The 26,411-nt window shown below is 32.6% G+C and overlaps 1 protein-coding gene across 1 annotated transcript; it reads left to right on the top strand.

The window, feature by feature from the left end:
- LOC128203640 (uncharacterized) lies at nucleotides 1–25,374 on the top strand. The gene is made up of 2 exons (XM_052905144.1): nucleotides 1–473; nucleotides 24,934–25,374. The coding sequence occupies exons 1-2, from the start codon at nucleotides 336–338 to the stop codon at nucleotides 25,135–25,137; spliced, it is 342 nt and encodes a 113-aa protein (XP_052761104.1). The 5' UTR covers nucleotides 1–335; the 3' UTR covers nucleotides 25,138–25,374.
- The last annotated feature ends 1,037 nt before the right edge of the window (nucleotides 25,375–26,411 follow it).

Raw genomic sequence — 26,411 nt, 5'->3', positions numbered from 1 at the left:
TATCTTGTTACTTATTTAAAGGCTAATCCAATAACAGAGCATAGCAGAAATTATGTCTAATGTAATTTAAAATATCTAGATAAAAAGAATCAAATGAAAATATTTGCGTGGTTAATATCATTTCTTTAAGGAGAAGGATTTTTTTACTTCTAAAATCAAGCAGAGAATATTTTTTGAATTAGTCGGATGTGAAGTCAGTTTAAGAAAAAATGTGATAGGAGCATAAAAAGAGAATACAATAATAGAACACATTTTTTTAACATTTGAATCTTAAATAATAAAGACAATACTTTTGTTTAACAGTTTCCAGAGAGGAACATAGAAGAAACCTTAAAATGGAAAGCATGAAGACCAAGACGTCCTGCCTTTACGTGTATGTTTGGCTTCTGGTATTTATCGGGGTGTGTACACGATATTCACGTGCGCTCGTTACAGACAACAGAATAGCGTCAACGAAATGGACAGAAGATGACGTAAGTTTGTCACTGAATAGTTGAGAAAGTTCTTAAAATTAAGAAATTGATTTTTTCATTTTTCAAAATCTCGAGACATAAATCACGTACTTTATGAATTATTAGAAGATATAATAATTAACACATATCTTCAAAAAGCATCTGGCTCAAACATTATAAATTTCAATATGAAAAGTAACAAAATATATTTACGTTTATTTGAACTCTTAATGAATTTTTACCACTTTAAATAAAAAGGGATCCATTTTTAAAATTACAATAATGTATTTCCTTCTTGTTTAAATCGGTTTAATGGAACATTGTTTGACAGTTTTGAACAAAAAAAAATATTTAAAATAATATACGTAATGGTCATGCAAAAAACGTGATTCCTGAATAAAACAGTATAACAAAAACACGCAACGTTTTAAATGTTTCAACATTTGTACTCATAATTCATAATTGGGTAAAATATTTTAAGCATAACACTAGCCGATTTAACAGTAATATTTTCAAATTAAAATGTCATCCCTAATTATGTATCAATGCATGACAATCTATAATACAATATTCGAATATTTAATGTTCCTCTGAGACATAATCAATTGACAGAAAGCTATCTTCACTTGTCATATTGGACTGTAACCCGTTACAAAATGTTATCAAAGTAGAACAAATACCTTTGATAAATAAACCTGTTTCTAAAAGTACGGGGTTTGTTTCCCGCATTGACCGAGCACGAGGACAATTATGGAAACAAGTTAGATGCCTTGAATTTAGTTCAACTGTTTCCCTCTTGCGAAAATGTATGTAATGTCAATTTATTACAGAGTTTTCTTCTATCAATTTTGTGAATAGGTCGTTTACTGTTATTTCTGAAATATCACGAATTCTCTGTTACTGCGTTTAATGTGACAAATTTCCGAGATGGTATTAATGTAACGTCTATATTACAAACATTATTCTTGTTTCGTGATACTTAGCATTAATGGATAACACAATAACTCGTTCTACTTATTCCTCTTGAAATATTTAGACGGTAATAGACTGAACTCCTCAACTTTATTGCAAACAAAGTTGTTTCCAATAGCTAAACAAAGCTTATTTTAACAAACACAGCCACCTTTTAAACACGACTGGATCAATATATTTGTAATCAACGTTGATTCATAGATTTATTTTCGTACTTGACATGGCTTCAATTTCTTAATTCGTTTCTGAAATAAAACACAATGAGGCATACCCTTCAGGACTATCCAAACAAACACAGCTAATGAATTTACATGTTGACATTTGAATGATAAATTCACTTAGTAAATTAAAACTGTATTTATTGAAAGAAAACTGAATGGTTGTTTAAAAATCCATATTTTCAACTTTTAATGATCGAAATGGAAGAAATTATTATAATAAATATATATATTTGATCGTTACGTGTCAGTTAGTCATTCAACCTTTTTGTCTTTAAACAACGGGCCCCAATTTCTCGAAACTTCTTAAGTCCCTTATAACAGGATTAAGCTAATCACACTATTTTTGTTGTTATTTAAAATATGTTATATTTACTTCTTCAAGAATTTTTAGAAATTATGTAGTAATAATCTGTATGATTATCAGAATAAACCATTTTTCATCTACCAAAATCCATTTTCAGTATGTATTTTGACTAATTGAAATAAGCGACTTAAGCCTGTTAAGCTTAAGAAGTTTCGAGAAATTGGGGCCGGAATGTTAAAATATTAAAGTTCAATCGGAGCACCTTGGCCGTTTATCCTTCGAAAACAACCTCGGATGTATATGTACTTTTTTACAATTTCAGAATTATTGTCATTTAAATACGCTTCAAGTAGATCAGTTAGAAGTTATGCATAAGGATTATACTCTTAGGAATCTTAATTATTAATGCAATAATACACTTCAATTGGAATCAGTCTGAACTTGATTTATATAAATTAGTATTCACTTATAAATAATAACACAATATTAAAGAAGGCGACAGCTTGAGGACAGTATGCGTTAAAGATTTATGTGTTCAAATATAGTCTACTAATACTAGTAATATAACACATTTTGTAACATGAAAGCATAATTAAGTTTTCAACATCCGTGAACGACCGAAATCTACAAATTAACGAACAACCGCTACCAGCTTTTACAACGTTAAAATATAATTCGTAGAATGGAGTTAAAACAGAACAGAACAAAATGAATTACATGATATTACATGGTCTCTACGCTAGAAAAAAAATAAGCACCTTCAGCGAACTAATGGCAAATAAAAAAGGTGGCACGCTTGATCCATTTTAAATAATACATTTGAGCCGCTGTCTGGAAATTATAACCTAGATGACAACATTTCAAATAAAATAATATGTATTGTTTGAAGTTTCCTGTTTGGGACAAATAATCTTTACAATTATAGAGAAGAACTCCTATTGTAGACAGGACTATTATATTCATCGAAACGATCATAATGTCAGTGAAATCGTTCTGTTACACTGATCAGCTGCTAGATTATACAACGTCCATAACATTTCATGTTAATTACACGTTACATTTTATTCCGTTTTGTATCTCACATGGGCAAGCCGTCTGCGAATAACTTTTCTGACACTGTAAAATATGTCTTTAAAAGGTAATACTTAATCTGGTTTATAGGTTTACTTTATAAGAGCGGTTCTTGGGTGATGTTGTTGACAAAAATGTAGAAATATAAAAGTATACCATTTTTATCGTATTGGCAAATTAAAACCGGACAAAAACCTAAACGTGTATGTCAGTAGAATGAACCTCGTTATCCTGTAAAGGATACTTACGTGCTTTAGAATATCTATTCCACTATAAGATGCATCCTGTCCTATGTTGAAAGCACTCTTGCCTGCATTGTTGACCAGCATGTGAGACCTTCTGCTTTCTTAGAATAAAACATAAACATAATAAGCCTTTAAAAATGTTTTATTTTTCAATAAATAGCCACGTGGCAACATATCTCCCCTGTGAAAAGGCGCCAAAATATCGCTTATACTTTTATATCTTTACACAAATAAACTGCTTATTTTTGTTATGATCATCGACTTCAAATGAATTAAACATAAACTTGCATTATAATTGCTGCGTAGCACATAACGAAACCGCGTTACCTGGCAACGCAGGTGCCCTCGGGTCGAAATTTTCTAACCGGACCGGGCATGCATAATTGATATTTTTTTCTAGTATACTTTAAATTATTTTTTTTGTGAAATAAATGACATAGAAAACTTTTTTTTTTTTGCATTTCACCACAAAGTGTGTGCGATGATGGTTAATGCGCAGTTGTATTCATTGCATAAATTATGAAGTTCCTTTAATATAACGCGTTTTAAAGGTTACTTGTATTTGTTTTGAAGCTTTATTTTTGTAAAGTAAATGTTTATTGAAATCATCCGTTGAAATAATTGTGCTCACGTTAGTGCATAATAAAAGAAATAAAAAGTATTGGGTCACAGCATGTGATTCATCTAGCATGGCGGTGCCAGATAGAATTTAAAGGACAGCTGAATTCACCGAAAATGCCTAACCTGTGTGCTAGAATATATTTTTGCAATGTATTTCAATATTCCAATTAGACTTACCAGACAGTTTTACCCACTTGTGAAGGCTTTCTTGTAATGTTAACCTCTCTATAAGTGTTATCCTGACGACCTCCGATTCGCCGAAAGGGCACCTTCATTGAATACTTTAACTGTATGTGCCATCGAAAATCTGGGAGAGCATCTGTAATGTAATGTTAACGTCATTGTCAAACAACAGACATTTTGAGATTAAATTTCTGAAATGTTTTAAAGTATTGTTGACTGAAATTATATTCTTGTCAATCTACGTAAATACCTGTGTCATGCGATGCAATGATGACAATGTTAGTAAGAGATGATGTCTGCAATTCCTAGTAACAATTGGTAATAATCTAAAGGGACCGATAAACCACGGAAAACGTGTTTCCAAAGTAAAATAACACTTTGCAGTCTAATAAGGCCATGTGAACATTACAGAGGCGAGACAAATGATTGGAGAGATACCTGCAGAAGTACAAATAAACAAACTTGCTATTTGCAGAACGTGTGAATAATAGATTTTTCGGGAAATGGGGTGGACTATTCATTAGTCACGTGGCCTATTACCGGCCCGAGCAAACTGTAGCTGAATTAAACTCCGTTCTTAACACATTTTCGTGAACAATATATTGAATAAACCCACCATCAATTATAAAAGCGTCACACATCCTAGTACAATTGTTACTTGAGCTTTTACATTTCCGAAGGATAAAATCCTTGTTATTCGGATTTATAGTTGGAAATTTTGTTCAAAATGATGGATTGTCCACAACCGGATTTTCACTAGGATCCGCTGTTGTTGATAATTGTATCCCATCCTTTAATCTAAACATTGATTATTATTTCTAGAGTACATGGTCGATGCGTGCATTGGCATTAGTATTAAAACCGTTTATAATAAACGTGTGTTTCTGTTTCAACAGACAATTATATTACAGTATGATATTGCCAATTTGCGAAATTAAACCATTTTTGAAGGAAACCGGAAATTAATTGACTTAATATGTTAATCGTAAATGCCTTTTTATCGGCTCCTGATTTGTCGCCTGGCTTTATAATGAGTGCGTCGAACCGACATATATATTAATTATATTGTTTGACATTTTTTTCTTAACACGCAAGCCGTTTCATATAGGGATAATTCACCCTTTAAAGGTCGTTACAAAGACGCCAATGGGATGCTTTAACCTGCTATAACTAATGAATGTTGAGACAAGTTACTGGTCGGTAATGCCATTATCCATTGTCTGTCCTCGTTATATGTTGCCTTGTGTGTTTCTCGCTAAGGGTCTGTGGACCCTGAATAATGGGACATTGTAATCGTTAAATGTGTGGCCATTTAAATTTCCATTGTATAACTCCCCTTCTTAATTGAACACTTACGTTTCGTCAATTGCTGTTTACGTCAAAACATTTTGGTAAAGAGTTTGAAGTTAAATGAAAAAGATCTTTCTGAATGTCTGTCATGTCGATGTGTTATGTAAACTGTAAAAAAAACAACATGTGTTTATTTCGACTATTGTTGGTTCTATATGTATTTCAAAGCTGATCCAGGGTGAAAAGGGGGTACCAGCCGCGTGCCCCAACAACCTTAAACTTTCCAAAAGAATCGTTCGTTTCAACATGGTGGGAAAATGCGTTAATTACACCAGAATGCAGCGTTTAAGACTAAATCTAGCAGGCAACCACCAATCATAGAGCCCAGATAACTTTGGTTCCTTGGAAAGGGTTTGCACGTCTTAACAAAACTTTCAAGTACAGCCTCTAAAATGGCAAATCCTAGAACCTTGAAAAGAAAATATGTTTTTATCTAAATTGTTGTTTCATTTTGTATATCACAAATCATATCCATGTGTATCTTAACTATTGGTCATGGAGCAATATATTAGCCAAGATCAAAATGTGATCCAAGATCATTATTGGTCACATTGCGCATCCGTTAGCATAATGTATACAAATATATCAAACGTTAAACAATACAGATTTAATTTTTAAAAAGTTGTCAATACTCTTGATTGACAGTTAAAATTAAACGAGGTGAATAACACTTTATTAAGGATGATCCTGAAGGACCTCAAAAATTAAAACGTAAATTATTTAGTTTTCCTTTGTTTTTACTTTCTTGTCTTAGTATCATTACGTTTGTAAGGTTTTATTTGTTAAAGATTGTTATAAAAGAAAAACGCTTAGATCTTATAAATCTATCAGTCTTAGTCTGTAACATTGCAAATGATTTTACAAGGACATTCCATATTTTACCTTGTGGCTGGGTGGGCACTCGGTAAACTGTTGAGAAGTGTAAATATGCAGTGGACAGGTATTTGATTATTAATGTTGATTCAAATGAAATCTTGACGATAACACGCTGATTTATGGGGTGATATCAAGAAGATTAACTTAATCTTCATCTCAAAGTCTTTATGCAGTGTCGGGCCAACATCTGGTCGAGACTGGAACGTAATATGTAGCTCAAAAATCGAAATAACCGTATGCCCTTTCGATATAAAGTACATCGTTTGATTAAACTTTTGATAGTATTAATGTTAAAGCTTAAACAATCTTTCGCAAGAAATGAACGCTAAAGCATGTCAGTTGTATTTCAGATGAAAAAGGGACATAACTTTAAAACGTTTAAAGCTAGAGTTATGAACATGGTCATTGGCAACGTTAGAACGAAGTGTCATTTCAATATAGTTTACTCTTTTTTAAGATATGGCCAAGGTTAATTATTTGCACAACAACACCGACGACTTCAACATCTACATCAAAGCCATTTTGATTAGTCGTCTTTTTATCGAAAGCATACGATCGATCTATAGTTCAAAAAGTAAATAACGAATCATTAGTGTTAAGAAGTATTGGTCGTTACTTTAAATACTGTAAAGGCAGCAAATAATAATTGAAATTATGGTTATCTATATGTATCGATGGTGAAAAGATGTGACTACAATTTGTCTAGTTTCACAATGATAATAATGAGTGTTGAACAATTTACTACCGTACTCGCTGACCGATTAACATCCTTACATCTGTTCGCGTAAAGTAATAAAGAGTTGGTATTTGATATCCATAGATATACATCCATTAAGTAACGCCTTTACAGCGCAAAAGGTAATGCGTTAGATATACTTTAATAATTAAGTATGGTCTCAAATGACCATATTAATGTTTATAACCTATAATGTTGTTTCAAGTGTCGCATTTACTCATCTGCTGCAACCATAACATTAAATTAAATATGTTCAGAGCATAAAGCAAATCCATTTTCCTAAAGCTCTGAAGGAGTTTAATGTATTTGTTTCTTATTAAACATTCTTATTAAGCCATTCATGATCATTTAAAGATATACAAACACATTGCGAAGGCAAATGTATTATGTAAAATCGGCCCACATTTTACCCTCTATTTTAAATTATGTTGAGTAATAGGACATACGTACTATATAACATTTCCATTTCAAGAAGAAAAGTAGGATTTACGTATGTGGTTACCCTTTTATAACAGTCTCATTTTCGTCGTGTTAAATATCAGATTTCTTTCCACTTCGAGTACTGTAGGTATGATATTAAAGAAAGGTGTCAATAGTTTGCATGTTACTATGTTTATAGAAGATGTTGTACTCGCCTACATTTAACGATGTAACATGATGCACCACAATGTACACCATTAACAGGTCGAGTGTATTTTAACGCTAAGCGTCTTTTCAAGGGTTACCATATCCAAAGTTATAGGCCTACTACCAATATGCGTGTTGTTGTACAGAAAGTCGAATTTGACGATAGCGCTAAGTCAATGATTATATCTCGAAAAAATCTGAATAAGTTATTTCTAGTACGCGATAATGATATTTCGTTTTAAACACAGCTGGCAATATTGTCAAGAAATAAATTGATTGAGGTCAAATTATTCCAAGTTGATTGCATCCGTTTCATGATTACTTACACAATATAATAACGCAGATGGCCTGAAATGAGTTCCAAACTATGTGCTCAATTACTCGGACAATGAAATGGTCTGAAATTGTATCTGTTTCGAGTTAAGAATGTTTACGTTTTATGGACGTTATTATGATGTAGAGACCAGAAACTTACAGGCACGCAACGTATTTCTTTTAAATTCGTTTAAATCGATAATGTGCAATTGCAAGCAATGGGATACATCCCTAGAAAATGCTTAAAGTGGTATGCTTGTTTTTGAAATGGCCACTCAGTAAGCCAGTCGTCTTACAATGGATACAGCTTTAATGACGAAGTCTTCGACAAATTATTCGCTTTTAATAGTAATAGTTTCCATCCCATGATACTTTAATTATTTATGTCACGTTCTTTTGTGTGAGTGTCTCCTGCGCCAGACTATTCTTAATTTTGTGCCTGACCATTGTGCTTTTAACACTATCATATAATGCAAACTATGAACTATTTTGCATTTTAAGATACTTGCCCAAATATGTGTTCAAAGCATATAATAATTTCATTTTTGTAAACCTATGCGGGTGTTAACAACCTTTGTTTTTTATTATACATTCTTATAAAACCAGGCAGGTTTATTTAAAGATAAACAAATACGTTGAAAAGCAAATGAATGATGCACAAAACTCGAGTCCAATCGACCCACATTGCCCTTACTACAAATATAGATATCGTGTTCTGGCTTAATATTTAATATAGGTTATGTCATTAGTAGTACATACGTATAATATTGCAATTCCATTCTAAAAAGACAACTAGGTATTATGTATGTAGTTTATTTTGAAAATATATCTTATTTTCGTCGTGTTAAATATCAGGGGTTTTCAACTTTAAGTACTTTTAGTATGTTATACAATGTACAGTTCAAGAAATGTGTCAATAGTTTGCTTGTTACTATGGGTATAGAAGCAGTTGCACGTGTTTGAAATTGTCAATTTCCGTCGAGTGCGTTAGCAATACAGCAGTTTACCAGTCGAAGAAGGCAGTTGGTAGAATATAACTTTAATGACAAAATCATGCCATCTTTGTGATAATGACTGTTTGGGTAACAAATGTCATTATATTATTAAATAAAAATTGACGGCCTTTTTTATAACTATGCCAATCCTATAAACCATAAACATTGTCATTTGAATATGTTATGAAAAAATATCCATGTACTTAAATGGTTTTAAAAATTGTGTAAATTGATAAAGTTTTTTGTTAGCAAAGGTAAAGTTAAAATGTATTTCTCTTAATTTATGCTAAGTACTAGGACAATTGTATATGCTTAAAACTCATTTTTCGATGCCCGCTATTCAAATAATATGTTCACTGCTACGCTTACTTTGGCATGAATGTAAGACATAATTTTACCGAATAAACCAGTGTACAAGCAAAAGTGTAATTATCAAGTTTGTTCAAATGTCAACATTATCTTAAAGATATCGCCTTTAAGATTAAGAAAAAATCAACAGCTTCACGCCACATGGGTCTTCGAGTATTTGTTTTTTATTATTTTCAGTCTTTGTCATTACATCAAATAACACCAAGGGAACCGCAGATCTGTCTTAGTATCTAGAATCAACGATATCATATTACTTGGAAACGTCAAATTTACTATAAGACGTGCCACATCCTAAGTCTCATACAGAAATGTTCATTTCAGAAGCCTAAAACAGTTTCTTGACAAAAACATATAGATCGATTAAACAATAAATTAATTAACATTGCCACAATGAAACATGGCATTTACATAATATAGCAAAATAGTTATTTGATATAAAACACACCCATACCCCCCCCCCACACACACACACACATCCCCCCGAAACAACACATCACAATGCACAGAGATACAAATCAACTTAGATTTATTATACTGCTTTTGATTCTACAATTCATCAATCCAACTATTTATACTATCTCTTGTTTCTAATATAGTAAGGTTTTATTAAATCCTTTCTAGTGTGTAACCACATTGCTATTAAGATGCAAGAATCTGTTATATCACATTGCTTAGTAACGTCTTGGTTTACCATAATACCTGCCACAATTTTCTCTAAGTCCCTAAGAAACAGGACCAAGAACTGTACTCTATTTTATTTTATTTTTTATTAATTGTTTAATATTCTAATTCTTAGAGGTTTGAGGTTTTTAAAGAAATAATTTTAGAGATAAGTAAGATAAACTACATTTTTGTTTTATGAACTTATATTAAAGAAAGTCATTTTTACGATGCATAAAACGATATAATAATGCGATGCATAACTGAGATACCCTTTATATTTTGTTCAGAAATCGGAGCTAATTTCAGCTTGACGCATTTCATTTATTTGCCCTGATCTAAAAGCTAAACGAAAAAGTATCGTCATCATCAAAATAATCATCATAATGCCAATTTTGACAAAAAGATAATGTAAATAATATATTTCAAGTTTGAAATTGACTCAAGCTAAACTTAGCTTTAACAATAATTTCGTATTAACTGAAATTGTGGATTGCTTTATTTTAGCGATATTTAAAAAAACACCAACAGCTTAATAATAAACATATGAAATGTTCCAAACAAGCCAATATTCCAATTAAACATTTTTTTTAATTTTTATATAGATTTCTTGTTGCGTCAACTTCTCGATAAATGTTTCCCTGTCGAAGTCTAAGAGGCTCAAAAGAGCGATTGTTTTAGAATATTGTTTATTGAAATCATATTTTGTCAATCTACGTAAAGACCTGTTTCATTTGATGCAATGATGGCAATGTTATACTAAGATAAAGATAAAGTCTGCAATTGCCTGGATAAATTGGTAATAATCTAAAGGGACCGATAAACTACGAAACCCTGCTATTTAGAAATATTTCAAAAAATAAAATAACACTTTACAGTCTAATATGGCAAATTTCACATTACAGAGGCGAGACAAATTATTGGAGAGATACCTAAAGAAGTACGAATTAATCTTACTAGTTATTTGCGGAACGTGTGAATAATAGATATTAGGGAAATTGTGTAGGCTACATTCATAACATAAGTCACGTTGCCTCTTCCCTGCCAGAGTTAACTACAGCTTATTAAGACCATTATTGGCAAATGTCCTTATTAATCTATTGAATACACTATCCGTAAATGAAACAGGCGCCATATACCCTATTGAATGTGTTACTTGAACTTAGGTAAATAATACATTTTTTTAAATTTCTGACAAATTAATACCTTGTTATCACGTGAGTGTGTTGCCGTGTGGAAATGTCGTTCTTAAAAAAGTTTGTTCACAGGTGGACGCCCAAGTTTTCGCGTGGTCAGTTTTAGTGCTTTCGCTTGAGGCCACAAGAAAATGCTTTTTACTCTAGTTTTCGCCTTGTCGCCGTGGGAGTATCCGTGGGTGTCGAGTTCTTAACCTCAATCTTTTATCCTAGTAGATTATAATTCCATGAGTATAATTCGACGCAAGTATTGACATTAGTACCGGAACACGTATATTCTAAACTCGTAATTCTATTTCAAAAGACAATTACATTAAAATCTGCTTTGGCCAAAATCGCGAAATTACAACGATTTTTTTTCTATAAACCGGAAATTAATTGACTTATGTGACCGGCGATGCCTTTTCATTGGCTCCTGATTTGTGTTTTGGCTTAAAAATGAGAGCGCCGATCCTACATAGTTATTCGTTTCATTGTTTGACATTATTTCTGAACACGCAAACCAGTTCATTGATGTCGTTAGCGCGACATCAGCGGTACGTTTTAAGTATGTTATTTCTCATTTTGGAACAAGTGTGAGACTTGGTTTACCTTATCTAGTGTATATCCGCAGTTATCTCCTTTTTTCGTTGACTGTATGAAGTCGGTAACGTCAACATGTATTATCCGTCCTTGTTTATTATGACGTTGTGTGTTAAGATGATTTACATTGTTAATTGGATGTAACACGTGATTATTCCGACCACTGTTTGTATGATATGTATTTATTCAGGTGGGATTAGAGAATCAGGCACATGCCCTCAAACTTTAACACTTCCAGATTAATTTGTTCGTTACAATATGGTGAAAAAATGCGATAGTTACACCAATATACACCGTGTCAAACTAATTCTTATTAAAAAGGATCCAGCGCCCCGAAAACAAAAGAAGAAGAAACTTTACAGCCCATATAATTTATTTTCCTTTGAAAGGGAGCGCGAATCCTAAGTTAAGTCCCTTAGCATGTCCCCTCTTAAATCAAATCCTAAATGATCCGCTTTTTCTATAATATTTGTTTCAAATTTAAATGTCATTTATGTTCTTTTACCAAAAACACTCTGGAAAGTACCTGAATAGTGCTTAATACATTGTTCAATGTCCTTGTATGTCCCACTATTCATCATAGCTTTATGTTTACCAATGTCAAAAGGTTATCCATGATCAGTATATGTAGCGTTGCGCACGCGTTAATACACTATGTACGTACGTGTTAAACGTTACGGAACACCAGTAACGGTTTGATTGGTACTGTTCATAAACAGTACAACTAGTGACACTATGTGAATAACTCTTACTTCGTAATGGATGCTCACAAAGAACCACAAAATGAAAATCACAATGTTATAATGAAGCTTTCCTTTGCAGTGGTTTTATTTTCTGAGTATCATGACTTTTCTAGGGTTTTGCCACGTGATGTTCGCTATAATGCAAGTTGCCTTAGCTTGTTATGATAGAGAAACTCTTGGACATTGTAACACTATCAGTCTATAACACTGCAATTGATTCAACAAGGACATTCCATATTTCAAAATATGGCTGGAACGGCACTCAGCAAAATGTTGAGAAGTGTAAATAAACAAAGGACAGTTAGTTGATAATCAAATGAATCTAGATGATTACATGCTGATATATGAATCGTTCAATCCCTTCTCGTACATCTTTTGATATTATGGCCACATTTCAAAGCTTGGCAAATTACACGAACTATTTACACACCTGTTAGACAAAAGCGCCACGTAATGAACACTAATGCACTGCTGTATTTCAGTCGAAAACGGGGCATAACTCAAATTTTTAAAAGCAAGAGTGAAGGGCCTTCGTATGCATGTGTGCATTGTATCAGCCAACATTTGAACCAAGTTTCAATTCAAAATACTGAACTTTCTTTTCAGATAAGGCCAATTTTAGCGTTTTTACAAGATGACACGGCAAAGTGGACAACGACACTAAGTCTATTACTATAACTTGACTTTTTTATTGAAAATAGACAACCTAAAATAAATTAAATAATAGAAAAGACACACTTCTGTTTAAAATTTGTCCAAAACTATTGTTAAGACGGTAATCAATACCTAATAAAATGGTTGGGTTCGAAAAGTTTCTTTATAATATCTTTCGATTGAATAAATTTCTTAATGAGTTTGTAACTGTTTCTTGACAGAGCAACACCTACATATTTGCACTTGTGTAGTAATTACAAAGTTATAATTTATCAAGTGTCTTTGATGATAATTTGTAGACATCCATTAAGGAGCGCATTTACAGCGCTTTAGATATTGTTTATAAGATACTTCAGTAATAAAGTATGCTCTCAAAGGAACGTTTTTATTTTTTTAATCCATTATGTTGTTTCATCTTGAATGTGTTCAGAGTACACATTTATTCTGTTTTACTCTGCAGGAATTTAATATACTTGTTTTATTGATCATTCTTTTGCAGCCATTCGAGTTCATTTAAACATATAAAACTACCTATGATGAGATGAGGCAAATGTCTGGCGCACAAACATTATCAAGTTCTGGCAAAACTCGAAATGCCCTATTTCAAGTTATACTTAGTTGAAGTACATACGGATTATATTTCATTTTTATTATTGAAAGAAATAGGTATAATGAATGGTGATAATCTTTTAAAATGTGTTTTATTTTCTTTGTGTTAAATTTCATATTTTGTTTCAACTTTAGTTCTCCGTTTATATGTTATCAAATGTACAGTTCAAGAAGGGTGCCACAAGATGATATAGCTTTGTGTTTATAAAATCAATTGAACATGGCTGCCTTTAACGATGTAATATGATACACCCATATATGCACAAATAACACTGCGAGTGGATTTTAACGCTGAGCGTATTTTAAGGTTAACCCCTCACCCCCCAGAGTTATGGGCCTTACCAATATATGACGCCACTGGTTAAAAAGGCAACTTTGACTTCAGCACCAAGGTAATGACAATATCTCAAAAGAACTACAATCTAAATGAATTATCTTTAGTGCGCAATAATGGCATTGCGTTTCAAAGAAGATGACAATGACATGACTACTTACACAATGAAATCACACAGGTGGCATGAAATGTGTTCTCAATCTATGTACTCCATTAATCGGGCACAGAAATGGTTTGATACTGTATCTGTTTCGAGTGTTCTAATAGTATGTTACAAACCAGAATATGAAAGGGTCTAGGCACCATATTGTCCATAAATCGGCAAATACACTATTTCCTCAAATCAAGCCTAGAAATGTCAACGTGAACTAGTAAGAGGCCGATTATATGCCACATTACATCGCTAAAATAATAAACGCAACAATGAGGTTGCTGTCTCATCTGTTGTCCCCGTTAAAAATAACGCATAACGGTTCTCCAGTTTAATCATATCCGTGTATTTATACAAGTAAATATACCGACGTTATTTTTAAACTTGCTTTGATTGACTTGGCAGACAACCCTAGTAAATTTGGAATGAAGTGGAAAATATGCAAAAATAATTGCCTTTGAAATGGTAACTCTGCCAGAATTTCATTTCTTAAAAGGATACAGCTTTAATGACGATGTCAAAAATGATACGCTTTTATTGTTGGCAATGTTAGTTATTATATGTTATGAGTCTTCGGTGTCTGTCTGTTTGTGAATTTAGTGCCTGATCTTTGTGCTTTTAACAAGATGACATTAGGACTTAAATATTGCGCATTTCAAGTTATTAAGTGTCTATCTAACTTACATTAATTGATTTATCGGACCAGCGTCAACTTGCAACACATTGACGTGTATCAAAATAATAAATTATTTATTAAAGTCACTTTCGGGGTTGTCGCTGTAGCTTCCTTTGCATTAACGATAATCGTGTTGATGACAAATTTCACTGAAGTTATCTCAGTAACGAATGACAACGTCTCCTTGGTAACTAGAACAGGATGCAACCATTTTCCGGTATAATTTAAATTATTTAAATTCATAAACAAAGCAAAGTCAACTTTTATATAGAATGTATTTATCTTAATGTTTATGCTCTATATATATGCTTGAAACGGATTCTTCGATGCCTTCGATTGCTACACTCATGAGTTTACTGAATAAACTTGTAAACAAACATTTTACTTATCATCAAGTTTCCTTAAATGTCAATATTTTTTTTTGATAAGATATCGCATTTATTATATTTAAACCGCTACAAGTAAAAAAGTCTTACATTATATGATTTCGGCGATAGCTGTTTAACAGCAGTTGAAACCTACATATAAGACAAATGACCTGGATAGTAGATCAATCAAATTTTATTTTTTAAATAATGTCGGAGAAATAAAGAAAAAGTAAACGGTTTCATTGGTTTAAAGTTAGGTCGTCCGGCCAACGAGAGGCACTAATAATATGAAGTTTTGAAATGGAATTTTCTTTTGCATACTCACTTCTTATTGCTTTCCTTATATATATTTTGAAACACATCAAATGTAACATTCAAGTGCAAATTAAGATTGTTTTTAAATATTCTTTCTATTTGTTATATTTACGTTAGTAAATTAGTCATAGAAAACAAACGACGGACTGAAACATTTTCCCCAAAAAGCCTCTGACATTTTCCATTTAAAACACAATCATACCAAAAGCAATATATTTTTTAAAGTCCTAAACAAAATCAAACAGTTTCAATTCTACTGCTTTCTTCTTTATAAACAAAGGGAATATGTGAATTCTTGCCGAGAGAAAAGTAGCTGATATACAATAATTGGCAATACCTCGCAGCCTCGCTCTGGGATTGACATGAGTATAACATTTGGAAAAACCAGACCGACTCAGGAACTAGAATAACATTATATGTTCGATATAAGATAGTATAGTCTAGTGCATCTAATTGGTATTCTGTTTCAGAGATAACGCATAACGAGTTCAGGTTGTTAGGTTAGCGCAGTGGTTAACGCACTCGCTCCTCAAGGCGACCCGGGTTCGATTACCGGCCTGAGCCCAATAAGAGTTTGGTTAGTGGTCACCAAGCCGAACAAGTGGCTTATCTCCCGGAAATCCGGTCCCCCCCCCCCAAAAAAAAAAATAAGAAAAACACAAGACCACACTCTCGCGCAACATCGCGCCAAGGAGAGTGACTTTGTAAAAGATTATAATTTTCTTCACACTTGTTGTAATTTTTATATTGTTAAAACTAAAGATTTCAAAATGTCAGAAAGATGTAACGTTCAGCTCTCTGCGCGTAATTATTATTTAAGCTTACCATATTCAGCCACATGAATATTCTAGTTAAAACAATTGTACGTAATGACCCAATTGCTTCATACTGTTTAAGTTTGTACTCATTGCTACATCATTTTAAGTTTGAACTCAACTTGGTATAGCATGTTGACCTTAAGTAGTCATTTTAAATACCTGCATGATGCAACCTCCGTTAAACTTTCTTTTCACTTTCAACGACAGTTATGTCTGCAGAACAACACATGTTTTATGACATTTTAAGTGAGGACAAACATGTATTTCCCTTGTGCAAAGTTTCAACATTTAGACACGGAAATAGTTTTGGAATAGTAATAGAATAGTAATGGAATAGACTTTAATGGACTTTAATATTCATTTACATCAATTAAGGATGAGGACAATGCTCGTTAGAGCAATTTGCTCTACCAAACAAAACATATGATCTCGTCGCATATGTTGCTAGTGCGGACAATTAAAATGTTATGCTGACACCAGTTCTTTTTTCATTAATAAAAATGGAACCCAACAATTATAGAACCACATAAAGGACCGGTTGATTTGACATGATACATGCGAGTTTTGCATAGTGATATTATAAGTATAGCCTTTAAATTGATTGTTTTCAATAATATAATTGATGAATACGGCCCCTGTTCTGTTCTTAAATATATATATATATATATATATATATATATATATATATATATATATATATATATATATATATATATATATATATATATAAATGCCACAAACGACAAGAAGTTGATTTGTTTTTATTTCATCATCTATGTTATCACATTAAATACTGGTTAAAGTTCACTTTATGCAAATATGGAGACAATACAATACTCCTTTAAAAATATATAAATTAAAACGGGCCCAAACATGAGCAGATATACAATGATTTAATTTTAACAGCACATGACTCAAAGCTTGATAAAAATTCAACGAAAAAAACACAACACCAACGAACAACAGACACAGATAACAGAAAATGGAAATTATCATACATGGTGGGACTATCGCTTTTGAACTACACGGGGTATTTACTGTGCGTGTTCACCGCTTAACACGATCTCAACCACGCTTTCTCCTTATAACTATTCAAAATTAGTAAACTTGAAAAATCATTTTAGCCATATCACACTATTAATGCCATGGAACCACGGGGACAAGTCGGGGTTTCGGTGTATAGTTTCAAACATTCCATACGTTGCGATTATTTTACATAAGGATCAGATAAATAGTTTAATACATTCAAATTGTTACAAGTCAAATGTAAAATTTCCTTCGTAGACAAATAAGCAGATTTCACAAGACAGTGCAAGCTTCATTACAGTGAATGATTGACAAACGTACATTTTACAACAATATGCATTTGTCAATGTCCAGCTGTAGGTCTGCTGAATAGGATTGCACTTACAAAATCGCACAGGCAAAGAAATTAAGACAGGCCTTAAATATACACCGTTCCATTACGCTGTGGCTATTCTGTCAATGTTTCATTGGCCATGTGGCCTAAGTCCATTGTATAATTGAAAATAGATTGCTGAACGGCATGTTGTCTTGTGGTGTTGTGTATATCTCGCTAGGAGTCAGGCCCCAATTTCTCTACAGTTCTGAGGTCCCATCATTATGCCAGGGTAAGACTAAGCACCTTATTTTAATCCTGGTATAATTTGTGTTATAATATCATTCTTGTTAGCTTTTTTGAGACTGAGAGGACAATTTCTCTTTGATAATCACAATACATTGGTTTTATTTAGTCACAATTGAGTCAGATCATTATCTTAATCAATATTAAATAATCTCTCTATGGTAATCTTAGTTTATTGCGCTTAAGAAATTTCGAGAAATTGTTTCATGGTTAGTTTTACCAATAAAAGAGTTATACTTTGCTGGTATTTGCCCCGAAGTCTTCATTTTGTTACCCAATGGTCGGAATAGAATCTATAATTCATACGACACGTAGTAAACGTAAACGTCACGCTTAGTTTTATTTTTTTTAAATATATTGTATTTGGCTGAGCACTGACGATTGACTTAGAATATGGAACGTTTTATATTTAAAACGTGCTGTCGATCTATTCTAACTTTACGTTCAATTTTTATTTGGCATATCACTGGAAGTAACCCATAACATACCTAGGTCAAAGGCTATGGTACCTTGGCATTTCTTATACTTGAAAACGTGAAACATGGTTTATTTTAATAAATCGTTACAACAATATGCACATTAATGTTCTAAACACAGAAAAATATATGTTTATTTGATTTTGAAATATTTAAGATCTCGATATATATGTCAACGATTAACTTGACTTCGTTTGTATCAATTTTTTTTAAAAAACAGTGTGTAAATGTTACTTATTCGAGTCACGCGAGTTAAGCCAATTTTGCTCAGTCTGCATTTGTTTTGCGATCGGATTTATTGATTCCCTGTTTCTTTTACATTAATTGCAGGACACATATTCCAAAACGGTCAAGTATTTTGACCACATACACATTGATTATTAGGAATTTATGGCATTGGTGATTGTCTTATTTTCTGTTCTTGTCATTGCTATCTTTCTATGCCTCTCTTGGGGACACAGCTGTCATTTTTTACTAATACGTCAATGCCAAGATCGCTAGGGTTTTCTTTATTTTCATCACATCTTCGAATGACAGTCGTGCCATTTACAGTCCTCATATTTCATTATAGTGTTTGCGAGTGTTTGTCCATTTACAGACTTATGCCATTTAAGTGATTTAGGGCGGAGTGTAGTTAGCTAGTTTTTGAACCGTGTAGTTCATAAGTAGTTCAAGACCGCACTTAGGCGGTAATAAAAAAAGGAACTTGACAACCATAGACCAATGATATATTGTTATTCGTAAAATATATCTTTTTAATAATAACAACTCGGCAAGGTCAATCTCCGGTTAGCTTCGAGAGATACCTCGTAAAAAGGATTTAAGTTATACGAAAATGTGATGAGGCTGCTCACGATTAACCCAATTATCATTACGCTATTTATAACTTAGACTTATTGTTTGCTGAACAATATCAAAACCATTTAACAAGACAAAATGTTTTCTACATGACTTGTCGCTGTATTTTAAGCGATTTCAACAATTCAGAAAAGTTTTCTATTTCCTAAAATATATTTTCAAAACACAAAAACATACATGTGGGCCGATTAGGAGTTTCTGAAGGCTAATTCAATTTAATATAGTTAAAGGTTAAGCCTGTTTTCATACGGGATTTTCGGGATTTTCTTCTGAAATAGGATACTATTAGGCTAGAACTAAATGCACGGCATGTTAGCCCATTGAGATAATCATATTGGCTTGAAGGTCCCCTTAAATCACTGATAATGACTCAGTAACTGACTTTCTAGATTTGGAAATTGCATGTGTCAATGCTTTCTCTGTGATAATGCAACCATAAACATGGCAAGCAAATGATAGATTTAGGCGACCATAATATTGGCATGAAAACAAAGATTTATGAGATTAATGCTCGTAGAGGGACAATTTCAATGCTTTGTGAAACGGAAGTAGTTGAAAATTGTTACTTTAAACTGAGATCAATAAAAACCGTTCCGATTAATAGTTTTTGCTATGAAAGCTAATAACTTTGCTAAAAGGGCACGTTTAAAAGGTTTAAGTGTTCAGCAGAACAACATGTTTTGATTTTTACGTTTTCGCACATTGTTTTCCTCCAAGTTTTTAAACTACAGTCAGTTAGCTTGAAGATGCACTGTTAATCCTAAATCAGAACTACCACAATAGTACTATTGTTTTTAATATTCCAAAAAGGATGAATAAATGTCGAAAACAATGGTTCTTATGAAGGATACGGAATTGAATTCGAAAGAAATGCGCATAAAACACTTTATTTCTACCTTATGAGACTTAAGTAGACCATAGTATATATTTTAGCATTCAACAATCATTTCATTATGCGTTTCTGCTATTAAATACACGATGACAATCTTGCTATCAGTATCTAATATTTTTATCATAAATGCATAATTTAGTAAGTAATTTAAGGTTTCATTTAAAGGAAAATTGCGTTAAGTTTATATTTTTCAGAAACAATTTGTTACCGACTGACTCTAGATGTTAATAGTACGCGAGGCAAAAATGGTTCTAAACGTCATTTATTTAATTTTTCTTCAGGTTAAAGCTGCACTCTGACAAAATAAACATTTTGACAACTTTTTTTCGTATTGAAATTAACATTAAAATTAACTTTATTTGCGTTAATGTCTTGTGGTATAAGACTGGTGAACAATATAAGATCGCAATTTTTCAATATTTAAGTTCGAAAATTTGGTTCCAAAGTTTCAAAGTTTATTCATACACTGAATGCAGACAGAGTTTACAAGGATATTATAAGTGCTAAGTATAACGAGGCTTTATGCAGGCACATAGTAGATACAAATTTGAAAACAAAGTGTACAATGAGGTTAATGTTGTCTGAAAGGAATGATACATTGAGTTTCAAATTACAAATAGAATTACAATTATCAATAATCTGAATCAAAATTATGTCAAGTTTAATAATTTTAAAACAGAAAAATCAACAGTATGACAGTTGTTCCACGTTTTGTTGCTAAAAGCGTTCTTAACAAAAAACAAGGAAAATTAGATTTTCGGCATAAACCATCAATTTTCGAACGTTGATTTGGAAACTGCGATCTGAGTCTTTGTCAACGGTACTATATCACTAGTTCTCTGACATTTACATTAAAAAAATGTGTCTAAACGGTCTATCTGTGAAAGTGCAGCTTTGAGGTACTTTCCATCCTTTAATATCCCATGATATTAAGGTTGCCGGAACCACCCAGTTCATTACCCATAAATACCGGGCTCTGTCCGAAAGTTTTTAAACGTTCAATTAGCCTAATAGAAGCGTCCGTTTATATCAGCGAGGGATCTGATAGGAAGAAAGGTTTTTTAAAGAATAAATGTTTTCAGTTGTATTCGATTAGCATTATATATGACTATGCCTCATGAATAGTTTTAAGAATATGACATTATAATACATTCAATACAACAACGTCGGAACCGAGACGTCATCGTGGTAATGGATAATTTAAAGATTAAAGAAATTATTCTGATCTGTGTAAATGATAGGTGACGGCTTCAAACAAGGCCTACATTAATTCTACGTAGTCTTGTCGTCAACTATAATGATAAGGAACCTTGTTAATGGAACAAAAAAACACTTCCTATGTTATTTTGATATTTTATATTATATTAATTATCAATTTTCATATCATTTGTTTGAAGATGGTTTGAAAAGTATTAACAAATACAATATGATAGCATCGTTATATATGATCCGTGTTTGGCCTTTACCTCCGTTTTCTTCAAAGGTTTATCTAAATTGTATCAATTAGCTTTCTATGAACATAATAGGTGATCTTCTCAATTTCTCGTGCCCACACAATGCAATTGTTTCTAGGTGGTTAACCAGGGCTTTGGTTGATATCTTACTTCAGAGTTTCCCTCTACTTTTCATTTGCTATCATCTAGAAGCTTGTGTTACATAAGATGTTAGTCGTAAACTGTAAGATAGCAGACAACAAATTTCATTTATCACTTACTCTTTTTCACATGGCTAGTTCTGATTAAGGCTAAGCCTGTTGGCTGATTTATGGCAGTCCTTGAATGCAAATTTTATTGTAAAACAAGCTCCTGACAGTCCATGAACACAGAATGCATCGCAAAACAAATTCCTGGCAGTCCATGAACAAACGTTGAATTTTTATAAGTCTCCCGGCTGTCCTTGAACAGACACTGTATTGTAAAACAGGCAACTGGCGGTACACAAACGTATATTGTATCATAAAACTGGCTCCTGGTGAAAAATGGACACAGATTACATTGTAAAAAAGGCTTCTGGCATTCCATGAACATACATTGTGTTGTAATACAGGCTCCTGACCGTCCATGATTACATATTGTGTTGTAAAACAGGTTGCTGACAGTCAATGAACACATATTGTCTTGTAAAACAGGCTCCTGACAGTCCATGAACACAAACGGCATTAAAAGCAGATGTTGACCATAACCTCGTAACTGTTTGGTGGTGATACATGGACTAGGATTTTATTGTAAAACAATCTCTTTGCGGTATTTTTTATTCCATGTTTTGTGACAGTTGTGTTACTCCGAACTGAAGATTTTATTTGCGTGCACATCATAAAACGGCAGTATGTTATATTTGTATTAGATTGTTTGGTAAATATTTTTGATATTCAAATTGCTTTACATCATATGTTAGACAACCATGTCGAAACTAACTCACTCATGGAAAAGGCGATTTACTCTTTTTTCTAGATTTTTTAATATTTTAAAAAGACGACGCAAGTGGGTTTCTTCTAGATGTTTCTGTTCCCCAACCTAGAGTATGTTTGGATAGAAAATCACGGCATTGAGTACTTCAAGGGAAACTGTCAAAATACAAAAAAATAAAATATTGTTAAAAGTCCACACATAATAAAAACCCAACGAGACGCAAATCGTTACAAAAATAAAAAAAACACACATAACATACAATTTAAAAACATCTTTTTAACATATTTTGAACGGTATTTAAGACAAATTAGTCTCCTGTGTGTTTTTACTACAATCTCAGACTGGTGCCAACATGTACGGATAAGAGTAAAATCAAATCAGAAAGCCTCATCGGAGCCAGCTTCAATTTGATGAAAAGAATGGCATACTATAAATACACTCCAAGTGCTAAAAACGAGATCATAACACATGATTTCATTTGATGCATTTTTGATGTTATGATAATATTGTTTTTGCCTTTTGGGTTATAAGTTCTGGCGTAACTTTACGAACTAATATCGCATTAGTGTCGATTTGAGTTGCCAATCGACAAATCGATGTCCGTTTCTTTTCTGCTTTTTTAGTTGGTCAAAATAACATCAAGACATCACATGGCGTGTGTAACTGCTTCATGCAAAGGGAATTACGGAGAGCATGATGTTTTATAAATTGAGCCTTAGAAACCTTCAGTAAACATTCAGTAAAAACTCGGTTATAGTAATTGCTTCTTTTGCGGGAATCATTTCAACAATGAACTCATTTATTTGGTCATAGAATAAATTGCAACCAATATCCGTATTTACTATATTGTTATATATTTCTTCCTGACAGTCATAAAACAGAAATTATTTCGAAAAATAAAAGCAAAGTCTTGTTTCTTTTGTCTGGAAGTGGTTTAAGCCGTGCAGTCTAGCCTTCTGAAATTGTTTTTCTGATGCAACTACGTTTTAATATTGTTATTAAAATACTAGTTTCCATTGGAATTAGTGAAACAATTTAATTTACATTTTTCTTTTGAAGCACACAATGCAGTTTTATTAAAATGTTATGACAGTATTCAATTAGATAATCAAAAAATAAACTTTTCATTTTTATGGCTCAAGGCGAGGAAGTCGTCACTTCTTCTATGATGTATGGAAATACGACTGTCTTCGTTGAGCGTTGATAGTAAGTAGGGCACGCACAACAGGTTAGCCGTATAAAATGAAATCACATTGAAGTCACTTCCTTTCTATGACTGTTTATTTATTTGCTGATAAAGGCGTAATGCCGAGGTGTTTAAATAAAAAAAGGCTTTTAAAAACATAACGTGTTTGTGTATTTATATGTATATATTATTCAATGGATATGATAATAACAATAACATTCCGGTTAATCTGATCCGGAATGCACTAAATCGTATTATAAAGTATATCTTAAACTATTGTTTATGTATTGTGCTTCGAAATGGTAACTAAGTTACAGTAAGCGTGTACCAATTAGCTTTATTCGAATGACTATCTCCTTAAAGAAACGACATGTGTAGTGCCAGACACACATGATCATGTATGTCTATTTATTGTTTTTTCATGCAATTGGCCGACAAATGAAAATGACGATGACTAACAGCTGTTCTATCATTTTTGTTGGTTTGTGTTTTAAGAGCAATGACAGAAGTTTTCATGGTATTGCTTTTCTAAAAACAACCTGCTCATTATCTCGAGTTTACTTGTTTTGACGCACATTGCTTAAAACCAAAGAATAACCTAAGTTCCGTAGGGATCACACACACTACAGATGTTTTTTGTCACTATAAAAACAAAGTCTTTCTGACGATTCAAGATATTTAGTAATAAAAAAATAACAGAAGCTTTTGCTTTCTTTAATTTAATTTCTCGCACGAGGGTCATTTTAATATTTTACAGGTGTTTAATTTGAAATATAAAGATATACAATTGGTGTTTGCGTTTTCCTTAGCAACAGATATCATTTTATTTTCAGATATGTTCTTTAATTTATGGTTTGGATTAATTGTTAATGAGCTGGATGGGCAACTGCATTCATGAGTACTAGGCAACTGCGTGTTCTTGATCAGGTCCAGAAATTCTTCCACACAACTGACCTGACTTATCTTATAATTACTAGTGTGCTGATACTTTTATAAAAAAAAAATCGTTTTTTTTCTGTTTTCAGGGAGACATAACCGAATCATTACCATGGCAACTGAACGATAAATACGACCTTTTACAAGAATTGGGTCGTCTAGCTCAGGCAGAAGAAGATATTGTCGGCAAGATACATGCGTTAACAGCAGACCGAGAAAATCTTAGAGCACAGAAAAGGGGACATGTCCAGTGTTTTTTAAATCTAGTATCTTGTTATAGGAAAAGGAAATAATAGACTTAAAATTAGACAAACGAACAAGCGTCAGCTATCAGCTGGCCCATAACAATGAGTTTATTTTTTTACACACATTATGATTGAATTTTATTAGCAGCTACCCTTTAAGTCCCTATCGAACATTGGTTTAACACATTTAAATTGGTATCTATGAACAAATTACAACATTCTAATATATCGTACTAACTACAATGTCCAATTCTTATACATGTTAATATGAAATAAAAAAGAGGGAAAACATGGTTGTGTTTTAGTTTACATCCGTTAAAGAAACATTATTTTGTAATTGATGCCAAAATAAAACGCTTTGGTTGTAATTATGCCTCTGACTTCCTTTACATAAAACAATGCAGACTATCTGCATTTTAATATGTTAATTCATATGCTCCTCACAGCAGGGACTGCATGTTTACTTTATTTGGGGTTGTATGGTCATATCTCTCACATTAAACACCAAAACATTATAATATAATGTTTAACAATAAATACAATATGGAACATATCAGGTCACCTCTGAATTAAATCATAAAAACCTACTAGAAGCGGCCTATAAAGAGATTGTTCAGAACTTTTTCAAAGTAAACAACCTTGTTAACGACATCGTTGTGAACTTCCAAACAATTACTGCAATGGTAGATTTTATACAACTGTTACAGTTGTATATACATTAGGCGATGTAAGATAGTGGTTGAACTGGCGTTGTTAGCGTTCATCGGCGCTGCATACGGCGCTGCATAATATCAATTTGATATTTTCACTGCAACATAAGGAGTGAAAATATCAACTTTCAGAACTACTTTTAAAATCCTTTGTAGTTACTTCCCCTTGATCAAAACAGAACACTTCACTTTGAACCAGAAAATGTTGGAAAAATTAAAGAAATGTTTTATAAACTTAAATAAATATAAATTTGGAAATTAACAACTAACCGTTTATTACCGGTTATCCCGTTTTTCAAACGTTTTCTTGATCTTGAAGCTAAATGTTCGAACATTTGCTTTCATACCAAACAAATTACAGACGAAAACAACTGTTCGAACATAAAAAGAATGTTATATTATCGTTCAAATGTATTTTGAACTGTTTGTCGTTGTAATACGTAGAACGAGATTCCCCGAAAATTCACACAACAATTTACAGATAATCTGATATTTTACGCCTCAGATTATGTCAACAAATTAGCGTTGTCCTCATCATAACCTTGAAAACGACCTGTCTTCAAGCAGAACAGACTGGTCTCTGACAGTAAGATGACTGAATATCCATGTATC

The sequence above is a fragment of the Mya arenaria genome, chromosome 9, assembly GCF_026914265.1.
Source record: "Mya arenaria isolate MELC-2E11 chromosome 9, ASM2691426v1".
NCBI lineage: Eukaryota > Metazoa > Mollusca > Bivalvia > Myida > Myidae > Mya > Mya arenaria.
Note: the sequence above shows the minus strand (reverse complement) of the source record. Positions and strands in the feature narration are given on the sequence as shown.

Excerpts from the sequence above, each read along its gene's own strand:
- LOC128203640 (XM_052905144.1), top strand. The coding sequence starts at position 336 with ATGGAAAGCATGAAGACCAAGACGTCCTGCCTTTACGTGTATGTTTGG. Across the intron at positions 474-24,933 it reads CGAAATGGACAGAAGATGAC|GGAGACATAACCGAATCATT; the intron begins GTAAGTTTGTCA and ends TTCTGTTTTCAG.